The 25,159-nt window shown below is 45.9% G+C and overlaps 1 protein-coding gene across 6 annotated transcripts in view; it reads left to right on the top strand.

The window, feature by feature from the left end:
* Positions 1-25,159, top strand: part of TRAPPC10 (trafficking protein particle complex subunit 10) — a 94,387-nt gene that overhangs the window by 27,289 nt on the left and 41,939 nt on the right. For 2 of the 6 annotated variants that reach the window (XR_010154409.1, XM_054675317.2), the window contains exons 4-7: positions 13,325-13,521; positions 16,753-16,948; positions 20,168-20,279; positions 24,497-24,744. Coding sequence is in view for 5 of the 6 variants with exons in the window: in XM_054675317.2 (XP_054531292.1) it covers positions 13,325-13,521; positions 16,753-16,948; positions 20,168-20,279; positions 24,497-24,744 (753 nt within the window). In the remaining variant the exon portion in view is untranslated. The remainder of the gene's footprint in view (positions 1-13,324; positions 13,522-16,752; positions 16,949-20,167; positions 20,280-24,496; positions 24,745-25,159) is intronic. The other 4 variants (XM_063803473.1, XM_063803474.1, XM_063803475.1 and 1 more) reach the window with 4 other exon arrangements.

Here is a 25,159-nt window from a genome sequence, read left to right on the forward strand (position 1 = left end):
TTCTTTCCTGAGCCAGAGTCTTTACTAAGGGTACTGACCTTTCCACCCATCTCCGTCAGCCCGTCCCCTATTCTGGGGAGCGCCTGCAGGGCCTTCTGCTCAGGCAGTGGTTAGTCAGTCACCTTTACTGATGCTCAGGTTGTCCCAGATTTGGCCATCAAGAGTCACTTCAGACTGGCACCTGTGTTCTTTTGAGCACTTTCTAATCATTTGAGGCATACCAAGATGTTTTAGGTTCTGGGAGCTCGTTGCCCTTGTGCTGGAGTCAGCTGCGTCTCCATGGAGCCCTGGTTCCTCTGGCAGCAGGCGTGCTTGCTGCCATGGTGGCGTTGCTGCCTCTCCACCCTTTACGCAGACAGAGCTGATAGGGATGTGCCTTAGACATCAAGAACTGGGCCGGTCATGGTGGCTCACGCTTGTAATCCCAGCACTTTGGGAGGCCAGGGCGGGTGGGTCACAAGGTCAGGAGTTTGAGACCAGCCTGGCCAAGATGGTGAAACCCCGTCTCTACTAAAAATACAAAAATTAGCTGGGCGTGGTGGCACATGCCTGTAATCCCAGCTACTCGGTAGGCTGAGGCAGGAGAATTGCTTGAACCTGGGAGTGGAGATTGCAGTGAGCCGAGATCGCGCTACTGCACTCTAGTCTGGGAGACAGAGCAAGACTCTGTCTCAAAAGAAAAAAAAGAAATCACGAACTGATACTGATGCGTCCAATTTTATAACTTGGAGGGCTCTTTCTTGCCTCTCATTTATTTCTGCTCTCACCAACATCAACACATCTCTGTATTTGCTCAGTGCTACAACGTGCATAAGATAGTTTCAGAATTGCTACACCCACGCCACAACTAGGAGCAGACCTACTGAGAACAGCTCCAAATTTGCAACTAAACTTTTCCTTTTGGACAGTATGTATCATAGTGTTTATTAACGTCTCCTTCAGCTTCATCCTTTTCAGGGTTTTTGTAGTTAGTCTTGCATGTTTAATTGAGGTATTTTTGTTGTGATCAAACTAAGTTTATAAGTTCCCATATGCAGAACTAACATCTTGATCACGTTGAGACATACTCAAGAGCAAGGGCTGCCTTTCCTTTTGTGCAAGTCTGCTTCTGTGTTTTACACTTTATTTTATTAGAGATTTTTAAAAATTCTCTCTCTCTTTTTTTTTAAAGACAAGGTCTTATTCTGTCACTCAGGCCAGAGTGCAGTGGTGGGTTCTTGGGTCACTGCCACCTCAACCTCCCGGGCTCAAGTGATTGTCCTACCTCAGCCTCTTGATTGAGTTGAGACCACAGGCATGCGCCCAGCTAATTTTTTTGTATTTTCTGTAGAGATAGGGTTTTGCCATGTTGGACAGGCTGGTCTTGAATTCCTAGGTTCAAGGGATCCACCTGCCTCTACCTCCCAAAGTTCTGGGATTACAGCTGTGAGCCACGGTGCCTTACAGGGTCTCGCTCTGTCACCCAGGCTGGAGTGCTGGAGTGCAGTGGTGCGATCTTGGTTCACTGCAACCTCCGCCCCTCTAGGCTGACGCCATCCTCCCACCTCAGCCTCCCAAGTAGCTGGGACCACGCCTGCCTTTTTTTTTTTTTTTTTTTTTGGTGTTTTTAGTAGAGATGGGATCTTACCATGTTGCCCAGGCTGATCTCAAACTCCTGGCCCCAAGTGATCCTCCTGCCTCAGTGCCCTGAAGTGCTGGGACTACAGGTGTGAGCCACTGCGCCTGGCCGCCATAGTTCAATATTGAACTATATTTATTTGCATTGCTGGTATAAATCCCACTTAGTCATAGTATTATTTTCTTAATGTGGTATTAGAGTCTATCACTTGAATTTTATTTAGGAGTTTTTGCATCTATAATTCACAAGTGGTTGATCGGTAACTTTTATGCTCTTTTTATGAGGTTTTGGTATTGATGTTCTACTTAATTCATTAAAATAATTTGGAAGTTTTTACTTACTTTCTGTTTCTGAAGTCATTTATGTAGCACTGGCGCTACCTGGTCTCTAAGGTTTGGTGGAATTTTGGGAAACTAGCTGGGCCAGGTACTTTTTTGTAACTCTTTGATGAAAATTGGTCTGTTTTCAGCCATTTGCTAATTTTGATAAAGTACATTTTCTTGGAAATTACGTATTTCGGTTAAGTTGTAAAACTTACTTGCATTGAGGTATATGAAGTGGTCTTTCTTTACTTTTTTTTTTGCGATGGAGTTTCGCTGTTCTTGCCCAGGCTGGAGTGCAGTGGTGCGATCTTGGCTCACTGCAACCTCCGCCTCTTGGGTTCAAGTGGTTCTCCTGCCTCAGCCTCCCGAGTAGCTGGGATTACAGGCATGTGCCACCACGCCCTGCTAATTTTGTAGTTTGGAGACGGGGTTTCTCCATGTTGGTTAGGCTGGTCTCAAACTCCCGACCTCAGGTGATCTGCCTGCCTCAGCCTCTCAAAGTTTTGGGATTACAGGCGTGAGCCACCACGCCCAGCTTTTTTGACTTTTAAAATGTGCTGTCAGTAATTATTTTCCCATCATTATTTATTTATTATTATTATTTTTTGAGACGGACTCTCACTCTGTCACTCAGGCTGTAGTGTAGTGGCGCATTCTCGACTCACTGCAACCTCTGCCTCCCAGGTCCAAGTGATTCTTCTGCCTCAGCCTCCCAGTAGCTGGGGTTACAGGCGCCTGCCACCATGCCCGGCTAATTTTTGTATTTTTAGTAGGGATGGGGTTTCACCATGTTGGCCAGGCTGGTCTCAGACTCCTGACATCAGGCAATCTCCCAAAGTGCTGGGATTACAGGCATGAACCACGGCGCCCAGCCCCCATCATTATTTCTTATTTTGTATATTTGTGCTTTCTCTCTTTCTTCCTTGATTAAATTAGCTAGTTCGATTTTTTCCCTCCAGAGAACCAGGATTTTAATGTATTCATCTGATTTATCGTTAGTCTGTTTTCTACTCAAGTTTCTACTTTCATTTGTATTATTTTCTTCTTTTTGTTTTCTCATGGTTTACTTTGTTCATTTTTTAGTTTTTGGGCGTTTGAAATGCATTTATTTTCATTCTTAAATTTTTTTTTTTTTTTTTTTTTTGAGACGGAGTCTCGCTCTGTCGCCCAGGCTGGAGTGCAGTGGCGCGATCTCGGCTCACTGCAAGCTCCGCCTCCCAGGTTCACGCCATTCTCCTGCCTCAGCCTCCCGAGTAGCTGGGACTACAGGCGCCCGCTACCACGCCCGGCTAATTTTTTGTATTTTTAGTAGAGACGGGGTTTCACCGTGTTAGCCAGGATGGTCTCGATCTCCTGACCTCGTGATCCGCCCGCCTCGGCATTCTTAAATTTTTATTGATGTAGGTCTTTAAAGTTAGGAATTTTTCTCTGGTTACTACTTTAAATATATCCCATTGTTTTATCATTATTTTTCAGAAATTCTCTATTTTTGATTTGTATTTCACCCTTTCATTAAATAGTTGTTTAACAGAAAGCTTTTTAGCTTACAGAAAAAAAAAGATTAAAAAATTTTTGTTTAGAAATTTCTAGCTTTATTGCATTGTGTTCAGAAAGTGTTTATATTTTTGCTTTATGAAACTTATTTTTAAAATTTTATGAATTTGACTGTTGTGTGACCTAATAAATGATCAGTTTTTTTGGACATTTCATGTGTGTTTGAGAATGTATTTTCTGTTTCCAGATTGTAATGTTAAATATCCACAAGACCTATCTTACTGCTTGTGTTGTTTAGGTCATTTATATTTTGAATTTTGTCCATTTGACCTATCTTTAACTGACAGTGGTATGGTAAAGTCTTCTGTTAGTGGTGTGTTTCTGTTTCTCTTGCATCTCCTGTAGTTTCTGTTTTGTATAGGTGGTTGATGTATTATTTGGTGCTTAGGTGTTTACAACTTACAGTTTTTATGGAGTGAAATATGTCATTTACAGAATGGCTTCTGGGCAGTGTATCTTGCTTAGGGAGGCCTTGTCTGTCTGAAGAGAACTGATTTTCTGTATTTTATTTTAATAATTTTGTAATTTATGTCTTATATTGGGACCCGTATAGCTTCAAATTATTTATATATATTAGGAGCTCTGGGAGTTGAGGGTCTAATTTTACTGTCTGAATGCATAGCAAATTGGCCTAACACCATTTCATAATAGTGTGTCTTTTCTCCACTTACTGGGAATGTCACCTTTCTTTTAAACCAACATCCTGTATGCACAATATTCTAGACACTTTGGTTCTATTGATCATTGTCCTGTGCCAGAATCAGACTTTTAATTATTACGCTTTTTTTTTTTTTTTGAGATGGAGTCTTACCCTGTTGCCCAGGCTGGAGTGCAGTGGCTTGATCTTGGCTCACTGCAACCTTTACCTCCCGGGTTCAAGCGATTCTTCTGTCCCAGTCTCCTGAGTAGCTGGGACTACAGGCGCCCACCACCACCCCTGGCTAATTTTTGTATTATTAGTGGAGACGGGGTTTCACCATATTGGCCAGGCTGGTCTCAAACTCGTGACCTCGTGATCCACCCGCCTCGGCATCCCAAAGTGCTGGGATTGCAGGCGTGAGCCACCGTGCCTAGCCTATTACACTTTTATAATATGTATCAATATCTTTCTTTTAAAATAAACCTTGTGGCCATCTACATTTTCCCTTCCACATGTCGAGTGTCCAAATTTATTTTCTGAAGATGGCTGTAGCAGCATACCCATCCCACATGCTCCTCTCTATGTGACAGTGACTTTCCCTTGTTGAAAGGCTGGGCCTGTGTTTCCTCCAGTTGAATCTGGGTGGGCCTCTGACTGTGGCAGAAGCAACACTGTAATACTTGAGAGGAAGTCCTAAAAGATAACGTGCCTTCTGCTGGATTCTCTCGGGGTGCTTGTTCTTAGATCCCAGCCACCATGCTGTGGGGAAGCCAAGCAGCCCCGTGGGAAGGCCACTTGCAGGTGTTCAGCCTGCCCCAGCTGAGTCCCACTGTGTGTTTTAGCTCCCAGCCTCAACACGCCGCTGACACCAGGTGGAGCAGAGACCTTGGTTCCCACCAAATCCTCTCTCAGTTGTAGATCCGTGCGCAAAAGAAAGTTTTACACCACTATAGCTTGGAGTGGCCTGTTACACAGCAGTAGATAACTGGAATATCAGTTGAAAAAGAGAAGGCTGGAGGCATTTTGATTGGGATTGCCTTGAATAAGTTGTTAATTCATTTGAGAAGAATTTTAATCATGAGTCTTCTTGAATCAGGGAATGTGGTATGTATGTTTTTCCATTCTTTATGACTTTTTTCTGCCCTTATTTTTCGTAAAAGTTTTACATTTTTATTGTTAGCTTTAGCTTTTGTGGCCATTTTGAATGAGACTTTTTTCCTTAAAATTACATTCTAATAGCCTTTTTTTTCAAATCTTGATTATCGTCTATTTAAAAAAAGGAGTAAGTTGATAATATTGAGGATTTTAGATTTAAAGTAAAACTCTGTTGAGTAGTTGCTTTAGGACTTATAGAGTACATCTGTAACAGCATAATTCTTCCTTCAAGTAATATGAATTATATTACTTGATGCGTGATATAAGAACTTTGTATCATTGACTTCTGTTTTCTCCCTCCCAGCCTTTGTTATTGTTGTCATACATTTTCTATACTTGTTAAAACCCCATAGTACATTGTTACTATTTTTTGCCTTAAACAGTCTGTTATGCCTTGGAGAGATTAAAATAGAAAATCATGTCTTTTTTTATTTTTTTATTTTTTTTGAGACAGAGTTTCGCTCTTGTCCAGGCTGGAGTGCAGTGGGGTGATCTCAGCTCACTGCAACCTCCGCCTCCCAGGTTCAATCGATACTCCTGCCTCAGCCTCTGAAGTAGCTGAGATTACAGGCGTCTGCCACCACGCCTGGCTAATTTTTTATATTGCTAGTAGAGATGGGGTTTCTGCCATGTTGGCCAGGCCATTCTTGAACTCCTGACTGCAGGTGATCTGCCCACCTGGGCCTCCTAAAGTGCTGGGATTACAGGTGTGAGCCACTGCACATATTTACCCACCCAGTTTCCATTTCCATTGCTGCCTGTTCCTTTTCTTTAAAATCCCTCCGCCTCCCAGGTTCAAGCGATTCTCCTGCCTCAGCCTCCTGAGTAGCTGGGATTACAGGTGCACACCACCACACCCAGCTCATTTTTGTATTTTTAGTAGAAACGGGGTTTCACCATGTTGGTCAGGCTGGTCTCGAACTCCTGACCTTGTGATCCGCCCGCCTCTGCCTCCCAAAGTGCTTGGATTACAGGCGTGAGCCACTGTGCCCAGCCTTTGTTGCTGTCTCTTCCTTTGTGCAGATCCAGGTTTTCATCTGGTCTGGATTTCCTTCTGACCGAAGGATTTCTGTAACCTTGCTTGTAGTGTAGGTCTGGTACGGTAAGCTCTTTCGGCTTTTGTACATTGGGAAAGTCTATTTTGCCTTAATTTTTGAAAAATATTTTCACTCGTTAGGGAATTCTAGGTTGACAATTTTTTTTAAAGATGTTTCACCTCTTTTGGGTTCCATTGTTTCCCATGAGAAATCTTTCATTATTATTTTTGCTATTTTGTACGAAAGTGGCTTTTTTTCTTTGCATTTTAAGATTTTTTCTTTCTTTTTTCTTTTTTCTTTTTTTGAGAGAGTCTCGCACTATTGCCCAGGCTGGAGTGCAGTGGAGCAATCTCGGCTCACTGCAACCTCCGCCTCCCGGGTTCAAGCGAGTCTCCTGCCTCAGCCTCCTGAGTAGCTGGGATTATAGGTGCCCGCCACCATGCCCAGCTAATTTTTTTTTTGTATTTTTAGTAGTAGAGACGGGGTTTAACCGTGTTGGCCAGGCTAGTCTCGAACTCCCGACCTTCTGATTTGCCCACCTCGGCCTCCCAAAGTGCTGGGATTACAGGCATGAGCCACCGCGCCGGGCCAAGATTTTTTTTCTTTATATTGGTTTTTAACAGTTTGATTATGGTATGCTTTGGTGTAGATTTCTTAATATTTCTTGTACTTGGGGTTTGGGGGTTTATTTTTTTCTTTTTTGTGGGGGTGGATATGACCTTTATTGAGCATATCCACCGGAGAGGAAATCATGTTTGTACAAAACCAGATGTTTGTTACTATACCTTCTGCATCACAATTAAAATCCGAGCAGTATTTAAAAAACAGTCAACTCAGTCAAAACCCACTGCTTCAGAATCAATAGCTTCTTTGAAGCCACAGTAACACTTAAATATGGTTAAGACTCGAATGTAGAAATTTGGTTGGTTGGAAAGCTAATTAAACTTCTAACTTGCTTAAATAGAATTACAGAAAGGTAAATTGTGTTTTTCACAGAGATGTAGTCCACTGGAATCACCAACACTGGACAGCTGGTAGAGTATTTAGAGTCCTGAGAAACAAGGAATCCAGGCATCCTTTAGACAGTCCGCTGTTGTCCCTTCTTCCCAGTCAGAGATTTGTGGGTGTGTGCAGTGACACCACCACCAGCAATTGTAGCCTTGACAAGAGACTCCAGTTCTTCATCTCCAGGAATAGCAAGTTGCAAGTGACAAGGGGTGACACGCTTTACCTTTAAGTTTTTTTTTTTTTTTGGGGAGGATTGAATTTCGCTCTTGTTGCCCAGGTGGGAGTGCAATGGCACGATCTCGGCTCACTGCAACCTCTGCCTCCCGGGTTCAAGCGATTTTCCTGCTTCATCCTCCTGAGTAGCTGGGATTATAGGCAGCCACCACGCCCAGTTAATTTTGTATTTTTAGTAGAGACGGGGTTTCTCCGTGTTGGTCAGGCTGGTCTTGAACTTCCAACCTTAGGCGATCCTCCTGCCTTAGCCTCCCAAAGTGCTGGGATTACAGGCATAAGCCACCGCACCCGGCCACCTTTAAGTCTTCTGATGCATTTCCTGCCAGTTCAAGTCCCTCTGCAGCGAGGTACTCCAGGATGGCTGTGTTGTACACAGCGGCAGTCACGCCCACACGTCCATGCCTGGCCGTCCTAGATTTCAGGTGTCGATGAATATGGCCCCCTGGGAGCTGCAAGCCGGCTCTGCGAGCGGGAAACCGCCTGTGTCTTGGCCTTTCTGGAGTCCTTTCCCACCTTACTGCCAGCCATTTCGAATTCTGCTGAAGCTCAAGCAAGCAAGGCAGAGAAAGGGCTAATCAGACCCGTGGCGAGATCCCACCACCTACTCCTTCGGCGCACTGTGATTCAAACTGCTTGGGGTTTATAGTTTTGATTTAATTTGGAACATTTTTATTTTATTTTATTTTTGAGGCAGGGTGTTACTCTGTCACCCAGGCTGGAGTGCAGTGGCACCATCTTGTCTCACCACAACCTCTGCCTCCTGGGTTCAAGCGATTCTTGTGCCTCATCTTCCATGTAGCTTGAAGTATAGGCGTGTGCCACCGTACCCAGCTAATTTTTGTATTTTTAGTAAAAATGGGGTTTCGCCACGTTGGCCAGGCTGGTCTCAAACTCCTGGCCTCAAGTGATCCCAAAGTGCTGGGATTACAGGCATGAGCCACTGCACATGGCCTGATGTAGAACATTTTTGGTCATTGTTTCCTCAGATTGTTTTTCTGTTGCACCCTCTCTGGGGGAGTGTGTGTGTGTGTGTGTGTGTGTGTGTGTGCATGCGTGCGCACGCTACATGAAGTTCCATAACTCACTGATAATCTGTTGATTTTTTTGTAGTCCTTTTTCCCTTTTTCTTGGTGTTTCATTTGTGTAATTGCTGCTGCTCTGTCTTCGTGTTAACCTTTTCTTCTGCAGTGTCTAATCGGCTCTCATTCCACTTAGCATATTTTCATTTTAGATGTTGAGGTTTTCATCTCTAAAAGTTCCATATGGGTCTTTTTCTTAATTAAGTATCTTCCATGTGTCTTCTTCACTTCAGTCCACTACCTTCTTCAACATATGAAATAACTAAGTGACAGTAGTTACTGTAACTCTTTTAATTGCTTTCTGTGTCATTACTGGGGCTATTTCTATTGATTGATTTTTCCTTTTGAGTATAGCTTTATGATTTGATAGGTCTGGAGCAGTGATCAGTCCAGGACAAATTATTCCTTACAGCCGAGGCAAGACAGTCTTGAGTTCCTCTGGTTTTCCAGACTGGCCTATGGGGACAGCCCTGTTCCCTGCCCTGTGTGACTGCCAAGCATGGGTGCCTCTGATCGTGTCTGCGGGTTCTGTTCCAGCAATGGGTGGTTCCCGCATGTACTTACTCGTCAGTTCCCTGTGGAATACTCGAGGGCCCTGTGCCGGTCTACTTTACTCACCATGTCCCTCTCCTCTCCTAACACAGTCCTAGGAAGTCTAGCTGTCTTGATCTCCCTGGCCTGGGCTCTGTGTCCTCAACTCAGGGAGTCTGCCAGCTTCCCCTCTGTCACCCCCTGCCCTCCCCACCCTCTGGTGGGCACCCAGAGGGCTTGCTGGGCTTGTTTCCCATCTCTGAGTGTTGAGGGGAGGAATCATTGTCCTTTGTTCCTTGGTGTCCTGGTCTTGAAAACCATTGATTCATGTTTCTTGGTTTTTGGTGTTTTGTTTTGGTTTTTGTTTGTTTGTTTGTTGTTGTTTTTGAGACAGTCTTGCTCTATCACCCAGGCTGGAGTGTAGTAGTGAGATCTCAGCTCACTACAACCTCCACCTCCTGGGGTCAAGCAATTCTCCTGCCTCAGCCTGCTAAGTAGCTGGGATTACAGGTGCATGCTACCATGCCCAGCTAATTTTTGCATTTTTCATAGAGACGGGGTTTCACCATGTTGGCCAAGCTGGTCTTGAACTCCTGACCTCAAGTGATCTGCCCACCTCAGCCTCCCAAAGTGCTGAGATTACAGGTGTGAGCCACCATGCCCACCCTGTGTTGTTTTTTTTTTTTTGGTTGGTTCAGGCAGTGGTGTAAATCTAGTCCCTGTCACTTCATCTTGGCTAGAAGCAGTTCACTCATTGATTTCTAGCTTTTGATGGAGTGTAATCTATTACTATCATAGTATTAATAATTAATATCATTGATGTGCAGATTGTTCTGAATTTGGCTTCTGTACTGATGTACTGAGAATGTACTGATTCTTTGAGTACTCTCTGGGCTCATCCCCTCCTCTTGCTTCATCTCAGGGCTCAGCCCTGGCTCCTTCCAGTGGGAAACTGTATTTAGAAGTCAGGACCTGGAGCTAGGGGAGAGCTTTGCTGGTGAGCTCTCAGTGGGCATGGCTAGAGAACACGTGTGTACACCCACACGTGTACGTGCACACATTTACATCTGTATTTCGTGTGTAGCTGCTTGTGTACGTACATACATACATGTACACACGAGCCCATTTCAGTCCAGCACTGCAAGGGTGATCCTGGTTTCCTCCCTTCTATGTTTGTAACTCCCTTCTCCACATGGAGGAGCCAGGCACTGGTTCTCCTCTGTGTTTCTGATGGGAGTAATCCCTCTGTGAATGACCATCCTCCTGTCACTGCTGCTCTGCTCCCAGCAGGTGGATGCCCATTCCCACACTTGCCTGGCAGTGTGCCTGGCACAGACTTCCTCCTCACCTCACTTGATCTGCAATTAGGACAGGCTCGGGACTTAAATTGAATAAAAAGGCATCCCTGTCTGGGGGATGCCCTTTGTGCCCTGCTTGGCCCCTTATACCACTTACACCCTTATACCTCTGTGCCAGCCCCAAAATCCTTCATCATCTCACTTGGGGCCTCACATCTTGTTCTGTACTTCCCTTTACTGCCATCTGGACACCCTCCTCACTGCTGAGCTCTGGTACCTGGGGCGGCCTGCTGTGCTTGCCCACCTTGGGCCCTGATGCCCTGCCCCTGGCTGCTGCTGCCTCTGTCTTGGAGCTGGAGCCTTCCCCTCTGACTCGGCTCTTGGGTCCTGCATGTGTTCCTGCCCACTGCTCATGGGTTTTCCTGTAGTGACTTTGTTTTCTTTCTTTTTTTTTTGTTTTTTTTGAGATGGAGTCTCACTCTGTTGCCCAGGATGGAATGCAGTGGCATGATCTTGGCTCACTGCAACCTCCGCCTCCCAGGTTCATACAATTCTCCTGCCTCAGCCTCCTAGGTAGCTGGGACTACAGGCGCCCACCACCACGCATGGCTATTTTTCTATTTTTAGTAGAGATGGGGTTTCACTATTTGGCCATGCTGGGACTTTGTTTTCTTTAGAGACCCTTAGCTTCACTGGCTCTGCTGGTCCTCTTAAGAGTCACAGAGTCGTTTTTAACATGTCGTTTTGTTTGCTAGCTGGGATGAGTGATAGGCTGGATCTTGCCAACCGGTTTGCCCCAGGATTATGTGGAACTTCTCTGTACTCCCTCTGTCCTGCCTCATGCTCTGTGAGGTTTCTTCTGGAGAGTTCCTGCAAATTGACTGAGCAGAGCTGCTCTAGTGTCCCCTTGGGATGTGGCAGCCCCTGCCCGGTGTGGACAACTTGGAGCCAGGACTCCTTCTGGGGTGGGGGTGGGGAGGAGTCCAGCTAAAGGGCTCTTGGTGGCCTTGTAAGAGGCGGAGAGGCTTCCAGCAGCTCCTTGGATGGCTCACCTGTGACGTGTGGATGGGGTCAGCCGGGTGCTATGTGTATTTTCTTGGCAGTCACAGGCTCTGGGCCCTGTTGGCCTTTTGGTTTTGCTTCCAGGCATGGCGTGTTGGGGCTTCCAGCACAGAATGGTTCACCAGTGCTGTAAAATCTATGCTTCAAGTCCCAAGAACTGCCGTGCTGTGGAAAATGTGCACTAGATAATTAAGTTACTGTTGGATATTTATTTGCAGGAAATTGAGTTTACCAGATGGTTTTAATCTCAGTTTTCAAAGTAAAAGATCTTTTCAGATTGTATGATATTTGTAATTTAAATCAGGACATAGCAGTTTTTAAAATCAGGATACAAATGAGAAGTACTGCCTTTTGGAACTTTCTATTTAGTTAGTTAAACCAAAAGAGAGGCTGGATACAGAATTTAGGATTTAATTTTTTTTTTTTTGGAGATGCAGTCTCGCTCTGTCGCCCAGGCTGGAGTGCAGTGATGCGATCTTGACTCACTACAACCTCCGCCTCCCAGTTCAAGCAATTCCCCTGCCTCAGCCTCCTGAGTAGCTGGGACTACAGCTGCACACCGCCATGCCCGGCTAATCTTTCCATTTTTAGTAGAGATGGGGTTTCACCATGTTGCCCAGGCTGGTCTTGAACTCCTGAGCTCAGGCAATCCACCCACCTTAGCCTCCCAAAGTGCTAGGATTACAGGTGTGAGCCACTGTGCCTGGCCAGGATTTAAGATTTAACTCACTCGTGGATACTCTGATTGGCTTCTCTCTGCCTGAGTGTTACTCAAGAGTGACTTGAAAGTCCAGAGGAATTAGGGCAGGACAGTGAGGAACTAGCAAAAGAGGAGAAAGCACTGATTTAGATGGTAGCTGTGAGTTACTGTGTCCAGATATTGTCAGTGCCTAACTTGGAAATGAATTAAGTATCTTGGTTTTAGATTTTCTAAATCTAAAGGGAGTTGGACTCTTCTGAGTGGATTTATGGAATAGAAGCGCAGTTATAAGTGATAACAGGCAAAGTGTCTGTTTTCCTGGTTCTTTATGGAAGAGAACCAAGCTGAAGGCCTTGGCATGTATGTAGAAAGGGCCCTTTCTCTGGCAGGCTCATGCTTGGGCCTCTGCTTGAGAAGCAGGATTGATTTCTGGGATGGCACGGCTCCCTGCTGCCTGTCGGGAAGTAGAGCAGCCTTGCGGAAGCTGCAGGTCGCCTTCTTTCTGAGGTCTCACAGCTGTAGCTGCTTGCCTCTGACACGGCCTTCGCAGACTTGCGGTTGGGGTGGTTCCCAGGGGTACAGAGCTCAGAGGCTGTGGTAGAAGCTGCCGGGAAGCTTGCCTGGGGTTCCTGTGGGCAGTCTGGGCTGTGCCATGACAGCCACCTTGCCTCCTGAGATGAAGGCACGGCACACAGCAGGATGGCAGTCATGTAGTGCTTGGGCCCAGAGCTGTTGGCCATAGTGGACCTGGATTTTAAAGCCCTGACTTGCCTGACAGACAGTATTGCTGTGGGCAGCTCACTCAACCCTCTGACTCTCAGTCTCTTTATCTGGATCACTGGGACACTCACATCCCTTGGGGTTGTGAGAACTGGGGATCGTGCATGCCTGTGTGCGGCACTGAGACCCACAGAGCACGCCCGCAGGCTTGCTAGGCCGCTGGGCTTTTTATTCAATTTAAGTCCCGAGCCTGTCCTGATGCTTTAAAACATTGCGGCCTTTGCAGGCTGTTATTAGGCACATTTTGCTGTATAAACTAAAGGGCATTAGTTAACCTGCTTTCACAGTGACTTGTTTGTTTTTAGGATACCGAAGTGTATAAAGCTACAGTAAAAGATGACCTCACCAAGTGGCAGAATGTTCTGAAGGCTCATAGCTCTGTGGACTGGTTAATAGTGATAGTTGAAAATGATGCCAAGAAGAAAAACAAAACCAACATCCTTCCCCGAACCTCTATTGTGGACAAAATAAGAAATGATTTTTGTAATAAACAGAGTGACAGGTAAGTGTATCTTTAATTTTACCTCATTTGGTTAATACTTGACATGATACAGATTGCTGGCTTCCTGGGTAGTAATAAATATTTACTCAGCAATCTCAAGTGAGTGTCCATGGGGTGCTGTCAAGGAGACCTGGTGCCTGTCTTTGTGGAGTTCCTGTTCAGGCAGGCAAAGAACTCGAAGCAGTCATCCCCCGAGTGTGCTGCCTGGGAGGAGCGGGTCTTGGGCCCATGGTCCTGGGAGGCCTCTTGGTGGGTCCTTTCTGAAGACTGACAGCAGCAGCTCCTGCAGTTCTTCTGTAGAACAGGGGTCCTTAAAGGTTTTTTTTTTTTTTTTGAAATGATGGCACCTGTGTTTTTTTCTTTGCCTTAACACCTGAGAGTTCCTAAGAACACAAGTTATAAAATGCTGACCTAACCCCTTCAGAAACTGTGAAAGGGAATCCTGAAACTTTGGCAGTTAATAGATTGTATGGGCTTTCTCCGCCTTGCCCTGCTCTCTCTCCTGGGGTAGCTCACTCCCTTTCTCTTCAGTGATGCCATTGCCAGCTGAGCCAGCCAGCACGTTAACTCCTCTATAACCGATGGTCTGTATCTCGTAGCTTAGCACTGGAACTCACCCAGGGCCTGGGGATTCAGGGGCGAACATGGACCCTGCCCTGGTCCAGCAGGTCATTATAGCCATGGTCACCATGCTTATGGTGGCGAGGGTTCAGATGGAGGTACATGCTCATTGTAGAATTATTAGAAAAAGGTAATGAGCAAAAAGAAAATGGATATTAACTCTTAGTATTTTGGTATGTATCTTCTCAGACTTTTTTTCTTTATGCATACATAATACGTGTGTGTATTTTAAGTTAATATAACGTTATGTGTTGTTTATACTTGTTTTTTTCACTCAATATATTGTAAAGATTTTCCACAAACAATAAATGCATTTCCAGACTCTCAGTGTTAGTGAGTGGATAATATTCCATAGTATTAATGTGCCATAAGTTATTTATACATTCTGCTGCTGGGCTTAGGTTATTGCTTACTTATCGTTATAAACAACAATATTAGAATACTTTTCTAGCTCAAATGTTGTGAGCATCCTTAATTATTTCAGGATACCTTCCCTAAAGGAAAATTGCTTGGTAACAGATTTTGTGCATTTTTCGGGCTTTTGCTAGTTACGAGGCTGGTAGAGGCAAGGGTTGACTTGTGATCAGCAGTGTGACTTGTGACAGCAGTAGCCGTTGTGGTGTCTCGCTGAGGCTGCAGCCGGGAGCCCCTTGTTCCACATGTGCCTCCAGCCCCTGCAGTCTGCGCGCCTGGGGGGATCACGCCGCTCTCCAGATTGGCCCACCATCCCTGACTTCATTCGTTGTTTTGGGCTCTCCTTTTCTGAGTTAATGATTTAGGCTTGATGTGAACTTCTGAAGTGTAGTTCTTTTTTACTTAAAAAAAATTGATGATGATATAGAAACAGGATCTAATAGAGATAGGACATTTCATGACTGTGTATCTGATTGATCTCTGAAAACAGTTACTGTTTTGGTGGTTGGCACTTGTTAAGTTTCCATTTCCATTCACCCCTGTAGGCGCACAGGAGAATTCGCGTCTGGTCGGGAATAAATGTTGGTAATTACAATCCTTGAGAATGCCTTAAGGATAAACTACCTAACTCATAGGTTCTAGCAAGCTCCTACTGTGGATAAATACAAGTTAGTCCTCCGGGGGACCTTTGGAGTGAGCGGCTCTGGTCCCTTTGTCTTTGAGGGAAGAAAGTGTGCAGTGGGGTGGATTTAATGGAATTAAAGCCAGCCACCAAGTTATAAGTTTTCTTCTTGGTTCTGGTTGTTCACTTGGTGGAACATGTAGAGTGTATGCTGCTTCACTGTTTTGTCCACTGATTTATAATTCCATGAATTTAGCCACGCCTCCAAAGGATGTGCTGGGGCACGGAAAAAAGGAACTTAGAGTCAGTTCATTTTGCTACTTTTTGGTAATTCAAGTAAAATATTTACTAAGGAGAACTGGTGAAGCTCATAGAATCAATGTTTTAAAATTATTTCTGAGTTCAGATTTATTAATCATCTTTCTAGATTACTATTTACCAAGGCTAAAGAAATTTACCATTTCCAGCCTATCAGATAAATACGTTGCCTTGTCCAAATCTGTTGGGAACTTTGTGTAATTTCGTGTGTTTGACCTTTTTACATCATGGGTTCAGCCTCTTTGTAATTAAACTGTTTGCTCTATATGTTAAGGCATGTTCTAAGCCTTTATTTGTTAATTGTTTATTAACCTTCCCCTTCAAGAGCTCACAGGCTAGTGGGAGGGATAGAGGTCCAGAGAAGGGGAGTGTTTTCCTGTGAGGCCCACAGCCTAGCAGCAGTGTGGGCAGAGCAGTTGGGATGGTGATTGGGGGAGGTTTGTGAAGATGCCACGCCTGGGTGGAAGGAATGTTCTCATGAAGAGAGGAGAGCGGGAGAAGGTCAGCAGGCTTGAGCTGGGAAGCAGAGGAAGTAAAGTGAGACATCGTGGTCCTTTTGTGCCGTGCTGAGAAATCTAAATTTATCCTGTCGATCCCAAGGAACCAAAATGGATTTTGAAGGAGGCAGGGAACTGAGTGAGGCGTGATCACATTATTTTACAGAGAACTCAGAGCTGCGTCTTTGGCTCAGGGCTCATGTAAATCCCTTTCCCCCTTTCCAGTTGATTCTATAGCAAACTCTCCTTTGAATTTCTGTAGAACTTACTGCTCGTGTTCATGACCAGTTCATGATGAAGCCTTTTCCTAACCTGGTTTCTTACCGCCTGCCTCATGTTTTTGACTGTTTATAGATGGAAGAAGCTAGATGCGGTGGCTTATGCCTATAATCCCAGCACTTTGAGAGGCCGAGGCAGGAGGATTGTTTGAGCCCAGGAGTTCGAGACCAGCCTGGGCAACATAGCAAGACCTCACCTTTACAAAAAAATACAAAAATTAACCAGGCATGGTGGTGCATGCCTGTGATCCCAGCTACTGGGGAGGATCACTGGAGCCTGGGAGGTGGAGGTTGCAGTGAGCCAAGATTGTGCCACTGCACTCCAGCCTGGGCCACAGAGCAAAACTCTGTCTCAAAAAAAAAAAAAAAAAAAAAAAGGAGGAGGAAGGAACAAAATTGCCGCTCAGGACAATGGCAGCTGCTGAGCCGTGGTGCTGTGCATGGAGGGTCTTTCCCAGATAGTCTGTTCATGTCTTTGCAGGTGTGTTGTGCTCTCCGACCCCTTGAAGGACTCTTCTCGAACTCAGGAATCCTGGAATGCCTTCCTGACCAAACTCAGGACATTGCTTCTTATGTCTTTTACCAAAAACCTAGGCAAGTTTGAGGATGACATGAGAACCTTGAGGGAGAAGAGGACTGAGCCAGGCTGGAGCTTTTGTGAATATTTCATGGTTCAGGTACTTGACTCATTACAGAACTAGACAGTTCCTTCTCTCCCTCCCTCCTTCGTTCCCTCCCTCTCTCCTCCTTTCTTTCTAAGTAAGGCACCTCTCGTGGTAATCTCATTGGCAGAGTTTTTAAAAACAAAACACCTGGAATATCTTTAGGACTAGAAAGGAAGTGCATGGAAGCAGATGGGGCATGAAAAGGACACACACACTGCCCCGGGGAGCCTCTGGGGGCCAAAGCTGGAGCAGTTTCAGTGACAGAATAAATAAGGATAGAGTCGAGGTTTAACCCATGGAATAAAATTAATATCCATGAGTCTGTATCGATAGAAATCATCAGTTAAATAAATAAATGGAGGAGAAGGGTCAACTCTTCCACACAGAAGAATTCCACTTAAACGCAGAAGGAAAGAAAAACAGAAAATCACTTTTAAGCCAGTGCTCCAGCAAGAACTGTTGGAGGCAGGATTACTGATGGGTGTCCGGGGTGGTGGGCAAAGGCCTGAGAAGAGGTGGGCTTGCACAGTCTCACGGTGGCCCCCCAAGATGTCTGTCAGCTACTGAGGGAGCAGTAGCCACTCCACAGTGGGGAAACCAGGTACATGCCACCTGAATGAAATGATAAGGCCGCTTCTGCCCGTGAGAAGCTGTGTCCACCTCATGAAATCCTTGGTAAGATGTTCTGAGAAATACTTAGCGTCTTTTCTCTGTAAAAAATGATCATCTCATGGCAGTCACGGAACATATCAAATAAACCCACGTAAAGGGACATTAGACAACGTAGCTCTCTTCAAGGGTGCCACGGCAGTGAAAGACAGACTGTAAAGCTGACAGACTGCAGGGGCTGAAGGAAGCAACAGCTCCGGCCTGGTTTGGGGGTCGAGGGTGGGGTCTTAGAGCAGAAACAACTACATCAGTGGAAAAACCACTGAAATTCCAATGAGGGCTATTTAGTTAATAGTATTATACTTAGGTTAATTTTCTGGTTGTGACAATTGTACCACGGTCATATAAGATGGCAATGTTCAGGAAGCTGAGTAAGGGCTATATGGAAACTAGATAATTTTTTTTTTTGCAATATTTCTGTAAGTCTAAGATTAGCTCAGAATTTAAAATGAGTAAGGAAGGAAATTCTGACACACACTACAGCATGGATGGGCCTAGAGGACATGATGCCGAGTGAAATAAGGCACATAGGGACAGATGCTGTGTCTGCTTATGTGAGGTCCCTCGAGTGCTCAGGTTCAGAGACAGAAGGTGGAATGGGGGCTGCCAGGGGCTGGCAGAGGGAGAATGGGAATGAGTGTTTAATAAAGGACAGAGGTTCCGTTTGGGAAGATGAGAAAGTTTGGGATATTGGTTGCACAATAGTGTGAGTGCATTTAACACTACTGAGCTGTAGTCTTCTCTCTCTCTCTCTCTCTCTCTTTTTTTTCATGATGGAGTCTTGCTCTGTCACCAAGGGCTGGCGTGCAGTGGTGCGATCTCGGCTCACTGCAACCTCCACCTCCCAGGTTTAAGCGATTCTCCTGCCTCAGTCCCCTGAGTAGCTGGGATTACAGGTCTGCGCCACCACGCCCAGCTAATTTTTGTATTTTTAGTAGAGATGGGGTTTTGCCATATTGCCCAGGCTGGTCTCAAACTCCTGGCCTCAAGTGATCCTCGCAAAGTGCTGGAATTACAAGCCTGAGCCACTGCACCTGGCCTGAGCTGTACTTTTAAAAATGGTTAAGATGGTCAGTTTTATATTACATACATTTCAATCAAAATTTAAAAGAAAAAGATGAGTTTATTAGAGTGCTGAGTCTTGTAAATACTTCACAAATAAAATGAAGTTCAACATAACTTAGCAGTTTCTCTTGCAAAACACAGCCCACCACTGTTTTCACGGGAAACAGGATACAAAGGAGAGCTCTCAGTTCTCACCTAGTGAGTGGGACCTGGGTGGGCCCTTAGGGGTCTGGGAATAATGTCCACAAATACATGGGGTGGAACTGGATTCCAAAGACCTGACCATGTCAGGGGAGGTTTATGTGCGTGCACATCCTCCTGGTCTTTACTTTTTAATGTGCAGTGATGGAGATCAGAAGGCAATCACCTGTTGCCGTCTCTTTTCATTTTCTCATTCAACAAAGGTTACTGAGCATGGACAGGTGCCAGGCCCTCCTTGATGCTGGGACGCCGTCAGTGTACAGTTTTTTGTGAGCTTGTGTGACAGTGGAGGAGATACAGGAAAGGAAGTGACGCATATGCTAGGGTGAGAGAGAGGCACAAGGCAGAGATGGTGTGGGGTGCTGCACGGGTCAGGAGGAGGAAAGGCCTGACTGGGCTGGGGACTTAGCCAGAGCTGAAGGAGTTTGGAGAGCAAGCCATGTGGCTGTGTGGAGGAAGAGGAGGTGTTCCAGGCCATGGAGTGGGGCAGCGCACAGGTCCCGAGGCAGCTGCCTGCCACGCACACGTGAGCAGCGGTGAGGAGGCCTTGGTGGTGGAGCTGAGTGAGGCCAGAGGGCTGGTGCTGGGAAGGGGTGGGGGTGGGGGACATAGATTTTGCAGGGCCTGGGGATGTCTGGAAAGGATTTAGGAGTCTCTTGAATGTGATGAGCAGTCGCTGACTGAAATGGGGAAGACTGTGGGTGGAGCACTTTGTGGGAAAGGTTGGGGTTCAGGTTTCCATGTGTAAGCCTGAGCTGTCTGTTAGGCGTCCACACAAGCGTGCTGTGCCTGCCGTTGGATCCAGAGTCAGGTCTGAGCTGGAGTCCTGAATGTGTGGTGGTCATGCTGTGTAGATGGGCTCCGTCACGGAGAGGGAATAGTGAGTGTAGACAGGGAAGTCCAAGGGCGGAGCCCTGCGGCCTCCAGCAGAGAGCCTCGGGGAGCGAGAGGAACCAGCCGTCTGACCAGAGGGAGCCACAGCGAGGGGCGAGGGGAGCAGGTGGCCGGGTCCTGGACAGCAGGAAACATCCCAAGGACAAGGGGGTGACCAGTTATATCTGGTGCTGCCGATAGGTCGGGGAGGGTTCAGAAATTACCTTAGCTTTTCCTAGCTTCTTGTGCATGCGTGAATGTTGACATATGCGGTCGTCACATTGGTTGTTACTTAGCGGAGTGTAGACATTATTCATAGTGCTGCGTGCCTCTCTCTGTTGTAATGTTTAATGGCTACATACTGTTTCTTCTATACATTGATTTATGTTTTTGTTTTTTTAAAAACGTATCTTGGGCGAATAGGAGGAGCTTGCCTTTGTTTTCGAGATGCTGCAGCAGTTCGAGGACGCCCTGGTGCAGTACGACGAACTGGACGCCCTCTTCTCTCAGTATGTGGTCAACTTCGGGGCCGGGGGTGAGTAGTGGCACTTCAGTAACGCATGCTTTTCTTAGTGTGGCTTTCTCCAACTTCAGATAGGCTTGAAGCAGCCATTTATTTACCTCAGGAGGACGCATGTTTTGTTGTTGTCTTTATACACATTATATCGGATATATTCTCGTGATTCCTAGAGGAAATGAAATGAGAATTAAGAATTAGTCATTTTCACTTTTAGAAGAATCTTAAGTAACAAAAATAATAATAATTAAAAAAAACTGTTTTCCAGGTATAAAATGTCCTTTCCACAACTCAGTGGCCTGCTGGTGATGCTTCGATTCTGTCCCTCGTTAGAATCAGAGTGGACGTCCCTTTGCCTTCCATCCAGGGGTTGTCTTTGGAATGCTCGAGTGCTCATTGCTGTGAACTTATAAAATGCCCTTGGGTGTTCATCTTTCTTTTGCACTTTTAAATAATATCTTAAGCTCCTTTACAATTAAAGAATTAGCACAGTGAAACCATACACAGAGAGAAACATTGGTTATTGTCCTCAGTGTTTTTCGCTGATACTTATTTTGATGAAAGTGATACCACGTTATATAGCTGTTTCTCTGTCGCTCCTTTTTGTTACTCACAGCCCATCCTGGGCATCTCTCCAGGTTAGCAGGTGGGGTTTGGAGTTGTTTTTGTTACAATTGGTATTCCTGGCTTGATTCCATTACCTGGTGTTGGACATTGGGTTCTTTTATGCTTCTTGCCACCACAAGCAGTGCTGTAGTGGGCATCTCTGCCAGGTGTTCTTTTTGAGAACCCTTGTCACCATGTGTGAAGGAAGGAGTAATTTCGAGGAGCCCTGGTGTCAGCAGGAGAACCTGGAGGGAGATGAAGTGTGGGGACGGTCAGTTCTAGCTGTGAGCACTGTCCTCACTCTGGAACTCATCAGTGGCGCCGATGGATACTGGCTCATAGTGCTTCTGAAGATCAGGTCTGGATATCTCACTCTCCTGAGATGCCAGTATAGACACAGAACCAAAGCAAAGTGTTTACTAAGTAAAAAAAATAAAATAAAAAAACAGAAGAGGTAAAACTCTATTTCTTATATTTTATGTGTCTTTTTTTTTTTTTTTGAAATGGAGTCTTGCACTGTTGCCCAGGCTGGAGTGCAGTGGCGCAATCTCGGCTCACTGCAAGCTTCGCCTCCTGGGTTCATGCCATTCATGCCATTCTCCTGCCTCAGCAGTGGGACTGGGACTACAGGCGCCTGCCACCACGCCTGGCTAATGTTTTGTATTTTTAGTAGAGACGGGTTTTCACCATGTTAGCCAGGATGGTCTCGATCTCCTGACCTCCTGATCCGCCTCAGCCTCCCAAACTGCTGGGATTGCAGGTGTGAGCCACCATGCCCGGCCTTATGTGTCCATATTATACAAACATATCTATTTATTTATTTTTGAGACAGTGTCTCACTCTGTCCCCCAGGCTGGAGGGCAGTGGTGTGATCTTGGCCCATTGCAACCTCTGCCTCCCGGGTTCAAGCGATTTTCGTGCCTAAGCCTCCTGAGTAGCTGGGATTACAGGTGCACGCCACCATACCTGGCTAATTTCTATATTTTTAGTAGAAACGGGGTTTCACCATGTTGGCCAGGCTGGTCTCGAACTCCTGGCCCCAAGTGATCTTCTTGCCTCGGCTTCCCAAAGTGCTGGGATTATAGTTGTGAGCCACCATGCCCAGCCTATACATACATACATACATACATACACACACACACACACACACACACACACACACACTGTCTTTTTTTTTGAGACGGAGTCTTGCTTTGTTGCCAGGCTGGAGTGCAGTGGTGTGATCTTGGCTCACTGCAACCTCCTCCTCCTGATTTCAAGCCATTCTCTTGCCTCAGCCTCCCAAATAGCTGGGACTACAGGTGCGCACCGCCACGCCCAGCTAATTTATTTATTTATTTTAATTTTAATTTAATTTTATTTAATTTTATTTTTTGAGATGGAGTCTTGCTCTGTAGCCCAGGCTGGAGTGCAGTGGCGCCATCTCGGCTCACTGCAACCTCTGCCTCCCGGGTTCACGCCATTCTCCTGCCTCAGCCTCCTGAGTAGCTGCGACTACAGGTGCCCGCCACCAAGCCCGGCTAATTTTTTTTTGTATTTTTAGTAGAGATGGGGTTTTACCTTGTTGGCCAGGCTGGTCTCGATCTCTTGACCTCGTGATTCGCCCGCCTCGGCCTCCCAAAGTGCTGGGATTACAGGCATGAGCCACCGCACCTGGCCTGTATTTTTTAAATATCTTACATTTTTTAAAAAAATAGATTTATTTAGCAAAAAACGTTTGAATTTAATAAAGAAATGGCAATAACTGGTGCATACATTAGTTGAAAATATTAAAATATTTTCACTGAGCACCAAATAGAATAATTCTCAGTCTTTTCATGGAGAACTCCTTTGAAAGAATGCCTAGAACTTAATCTGTTTATTTAGGTTTTTAATCGAGAAATCTAAAACTGCCAATCACAGTTTCTAATTACCATGAGATGACCAGGTTAACAACCTTGAGGTCATATCATAGGAGCTTTAAAAGCTGCGTTTAACCTATACATTCTAACTGAGGGCATTTGTTAGCCTCAGGCAGGCTGGTAATCACAGGTCCATGTGCCTGTGATGCCATATACACAACATTGAGTAAATAAGTGTCATTTATAAGGTAAAGACCATATGGTCCCTGGCAGCAGAATAGGTGCTGGGCGGCTTCAGGGACCAGGCACCTGAATGGATGTCAGTGCATGTGAGAAGGAGCCTTCAAGGCTGAAATATCTTACATATTTCTTATATTTCACATAATTTATTTGGTTTTTTCTCTCAGTTTTAAAATTTGGGGCAATTTAAAATCCAAAAGTAAGCCTGGACCAAATTTTGCCACTGAATAAGATGGTTCGTTTTTGTTCTTTCATTCAACAAATACTTACTGAGGGACCACCATGTGCCAGGCACTGTTCTAAATACAGGGAGGAATAAAGCAGAATCCCTTTTTTTATGGTGCTTACATGAAGGGGAAACAGGCACAGAAAAGTAAATCTATCACTTGCTGTCCATAGTAGTAAGTTTGGGCTGTAGAAAGGGGCTCAGGTGAGAGATGGGGCAGTATGTGCCGTTGGAGCTTAGATAGGGCACTGGAGTGGCCTCCCTGTGGGGGCGGCACTGGCACAGAGGCCTGACTGAAATGTGGGAGTGCCCCGTGAGAATCCTGTGGGAGGGGAGCCTAGCCAAGGGAACTGCTGGTACAGGGCTGGGCTGGTACAGGGCTGGGTCCGCAGCACACTGCTGGGTGCTCCAGTAGCCCTGAGGATGCTGGTGCAGGGGCTGGGCCAGCGGGTCCACTCCACACTGCTGTGTGCTCCAGCAGCTCTGAGGATGCTGGTGCAGGGGCTGGGCTGGCAGGTCCACACCACACCACTATGTGCTCCCCGGGTCTGAGGAGAAGCTCACGTCAGTGAAGGGAGTGTTTAACCATGCCAGGATGCCACGTAGGAATGAACTGGTTATGACACCTCTCTGTTGAAGTGAGAAAAATAGATTCAAAGATTTTTTTCAATAATGATTGATGGACTTGTTATTATACATTGTTATGCTTATTTTAAGATCATATTTGAGTCTCAGGGATGTAAGTAAACCTCTGGGAGCCTTGCTGAAATTTTCGACAAGCAGTAATTCTTTTTCCTTCTGTGTGCTGCTACCAAGTCCTCCCTGTCCCTTCCTCCAGGAGCTTGACTCAGGGACGTGACGTGGTTGAGTTAGGGAAATAAGGAAGGAATATGTAATCTAAGGAAGACCAAAAAACACCAGGATGGTCAGAGCAGGCTGCACTCCAGCCCACAGGTAAAGATAAGGAAGCCCAGCCCCGCTGCAGCCTAAGACTAGAGCCCTCCCTCGGCCTGAGACAGAGCCTGAGCTCCCCTAACCATGTAGCCTGTCTGTCTCTGGGTGACTTCCCAACCTGTTCAGCTCCCGCCCATGACTTTCTGGGCATGGTAGGGTGGCGTGCCTTGTTGCCTGGGTCACGTTACCCTCAGCTCGGCTGTCAGTGCTGGGAGCCGAATGCATCACTAGACCACAGGGGGTGGGCAGTGTTCATAGAAAAACTGGTTATGAAGCTGCCTGTTTGCCCACCATCCTCAGCCTGAGCAGGAAGCTCAGGAAGGTGAAGTACCTGCAATCAGCACCTTTCATGATGTGTGTTTGTTTAGATGGTGCCAACTGGCTGACTTTTTTCTGCCAGCCAGTGAAGAGCTGGAACGGATTGATCCTCCGAAAGCCCATAGATATGGAGAAGCGGGAATCGATCCAGAGGCGAGAAGCCACCCTGTTAGATCTGCGCAGTTACCTGTTCTCTCGCCAGTGCACCTTGCTGCTCTTCCTGCAGAGGCCGTGGGAGGTGGCCCAGCGCGCCCTAGAGCTGCTGCACAACTGTGTGCAGGAACTGAAGCTCTTAGAAGTGAGTCGGCTGTTTTCCCAATTTACCCGTTTCTTGATTGTTCCAGCAGAAATCTCTGAACCTTGAGATCCCAGGCATTGAACTGTTTGTGCTTAAGAAAGGGTTTTCTTTTCTGAATGCCTTTAATTTTCAGTATATTGTTTGCTTAGTTACTTTTTACGTTGATAAATTGCTCAAAAATAGAACTCTGTTCTCAACATGCTGGAGTTTGTGCCGGTCCAGAGCAAGCCTCTTAGATGAGCTTCTCGGTGAAGCTCACTGGCTGACTGCGGCCTGCGCTGCTGCGTGAGCTGTCTCCACGGGGAAGAGTCACTCACCTGAGGGACATGCAGAGCTAGATTTTGCATGTAGACATTTATTTTATTTCAGACACTTATGTCATGTAGACATTTATTTTATTTGTCTTTTCAGATAA

The sequence above is a fragment of the Pan troglodytes genome, chromosome 22, assembly GCF_028858775.2.
Source record: "Pan troglodytes isolate AG18354 chromosome 22, NHGRI_mPanTro3-v2.0_pri, whole genome shotgun sequence".
Classification (NCBI taxonomy): domain Eukaryota; kingdom Metazoa; phylum Chordata; class Mammalia; order Primates; family Hominidae; genus Pan; species Pan troglodytes.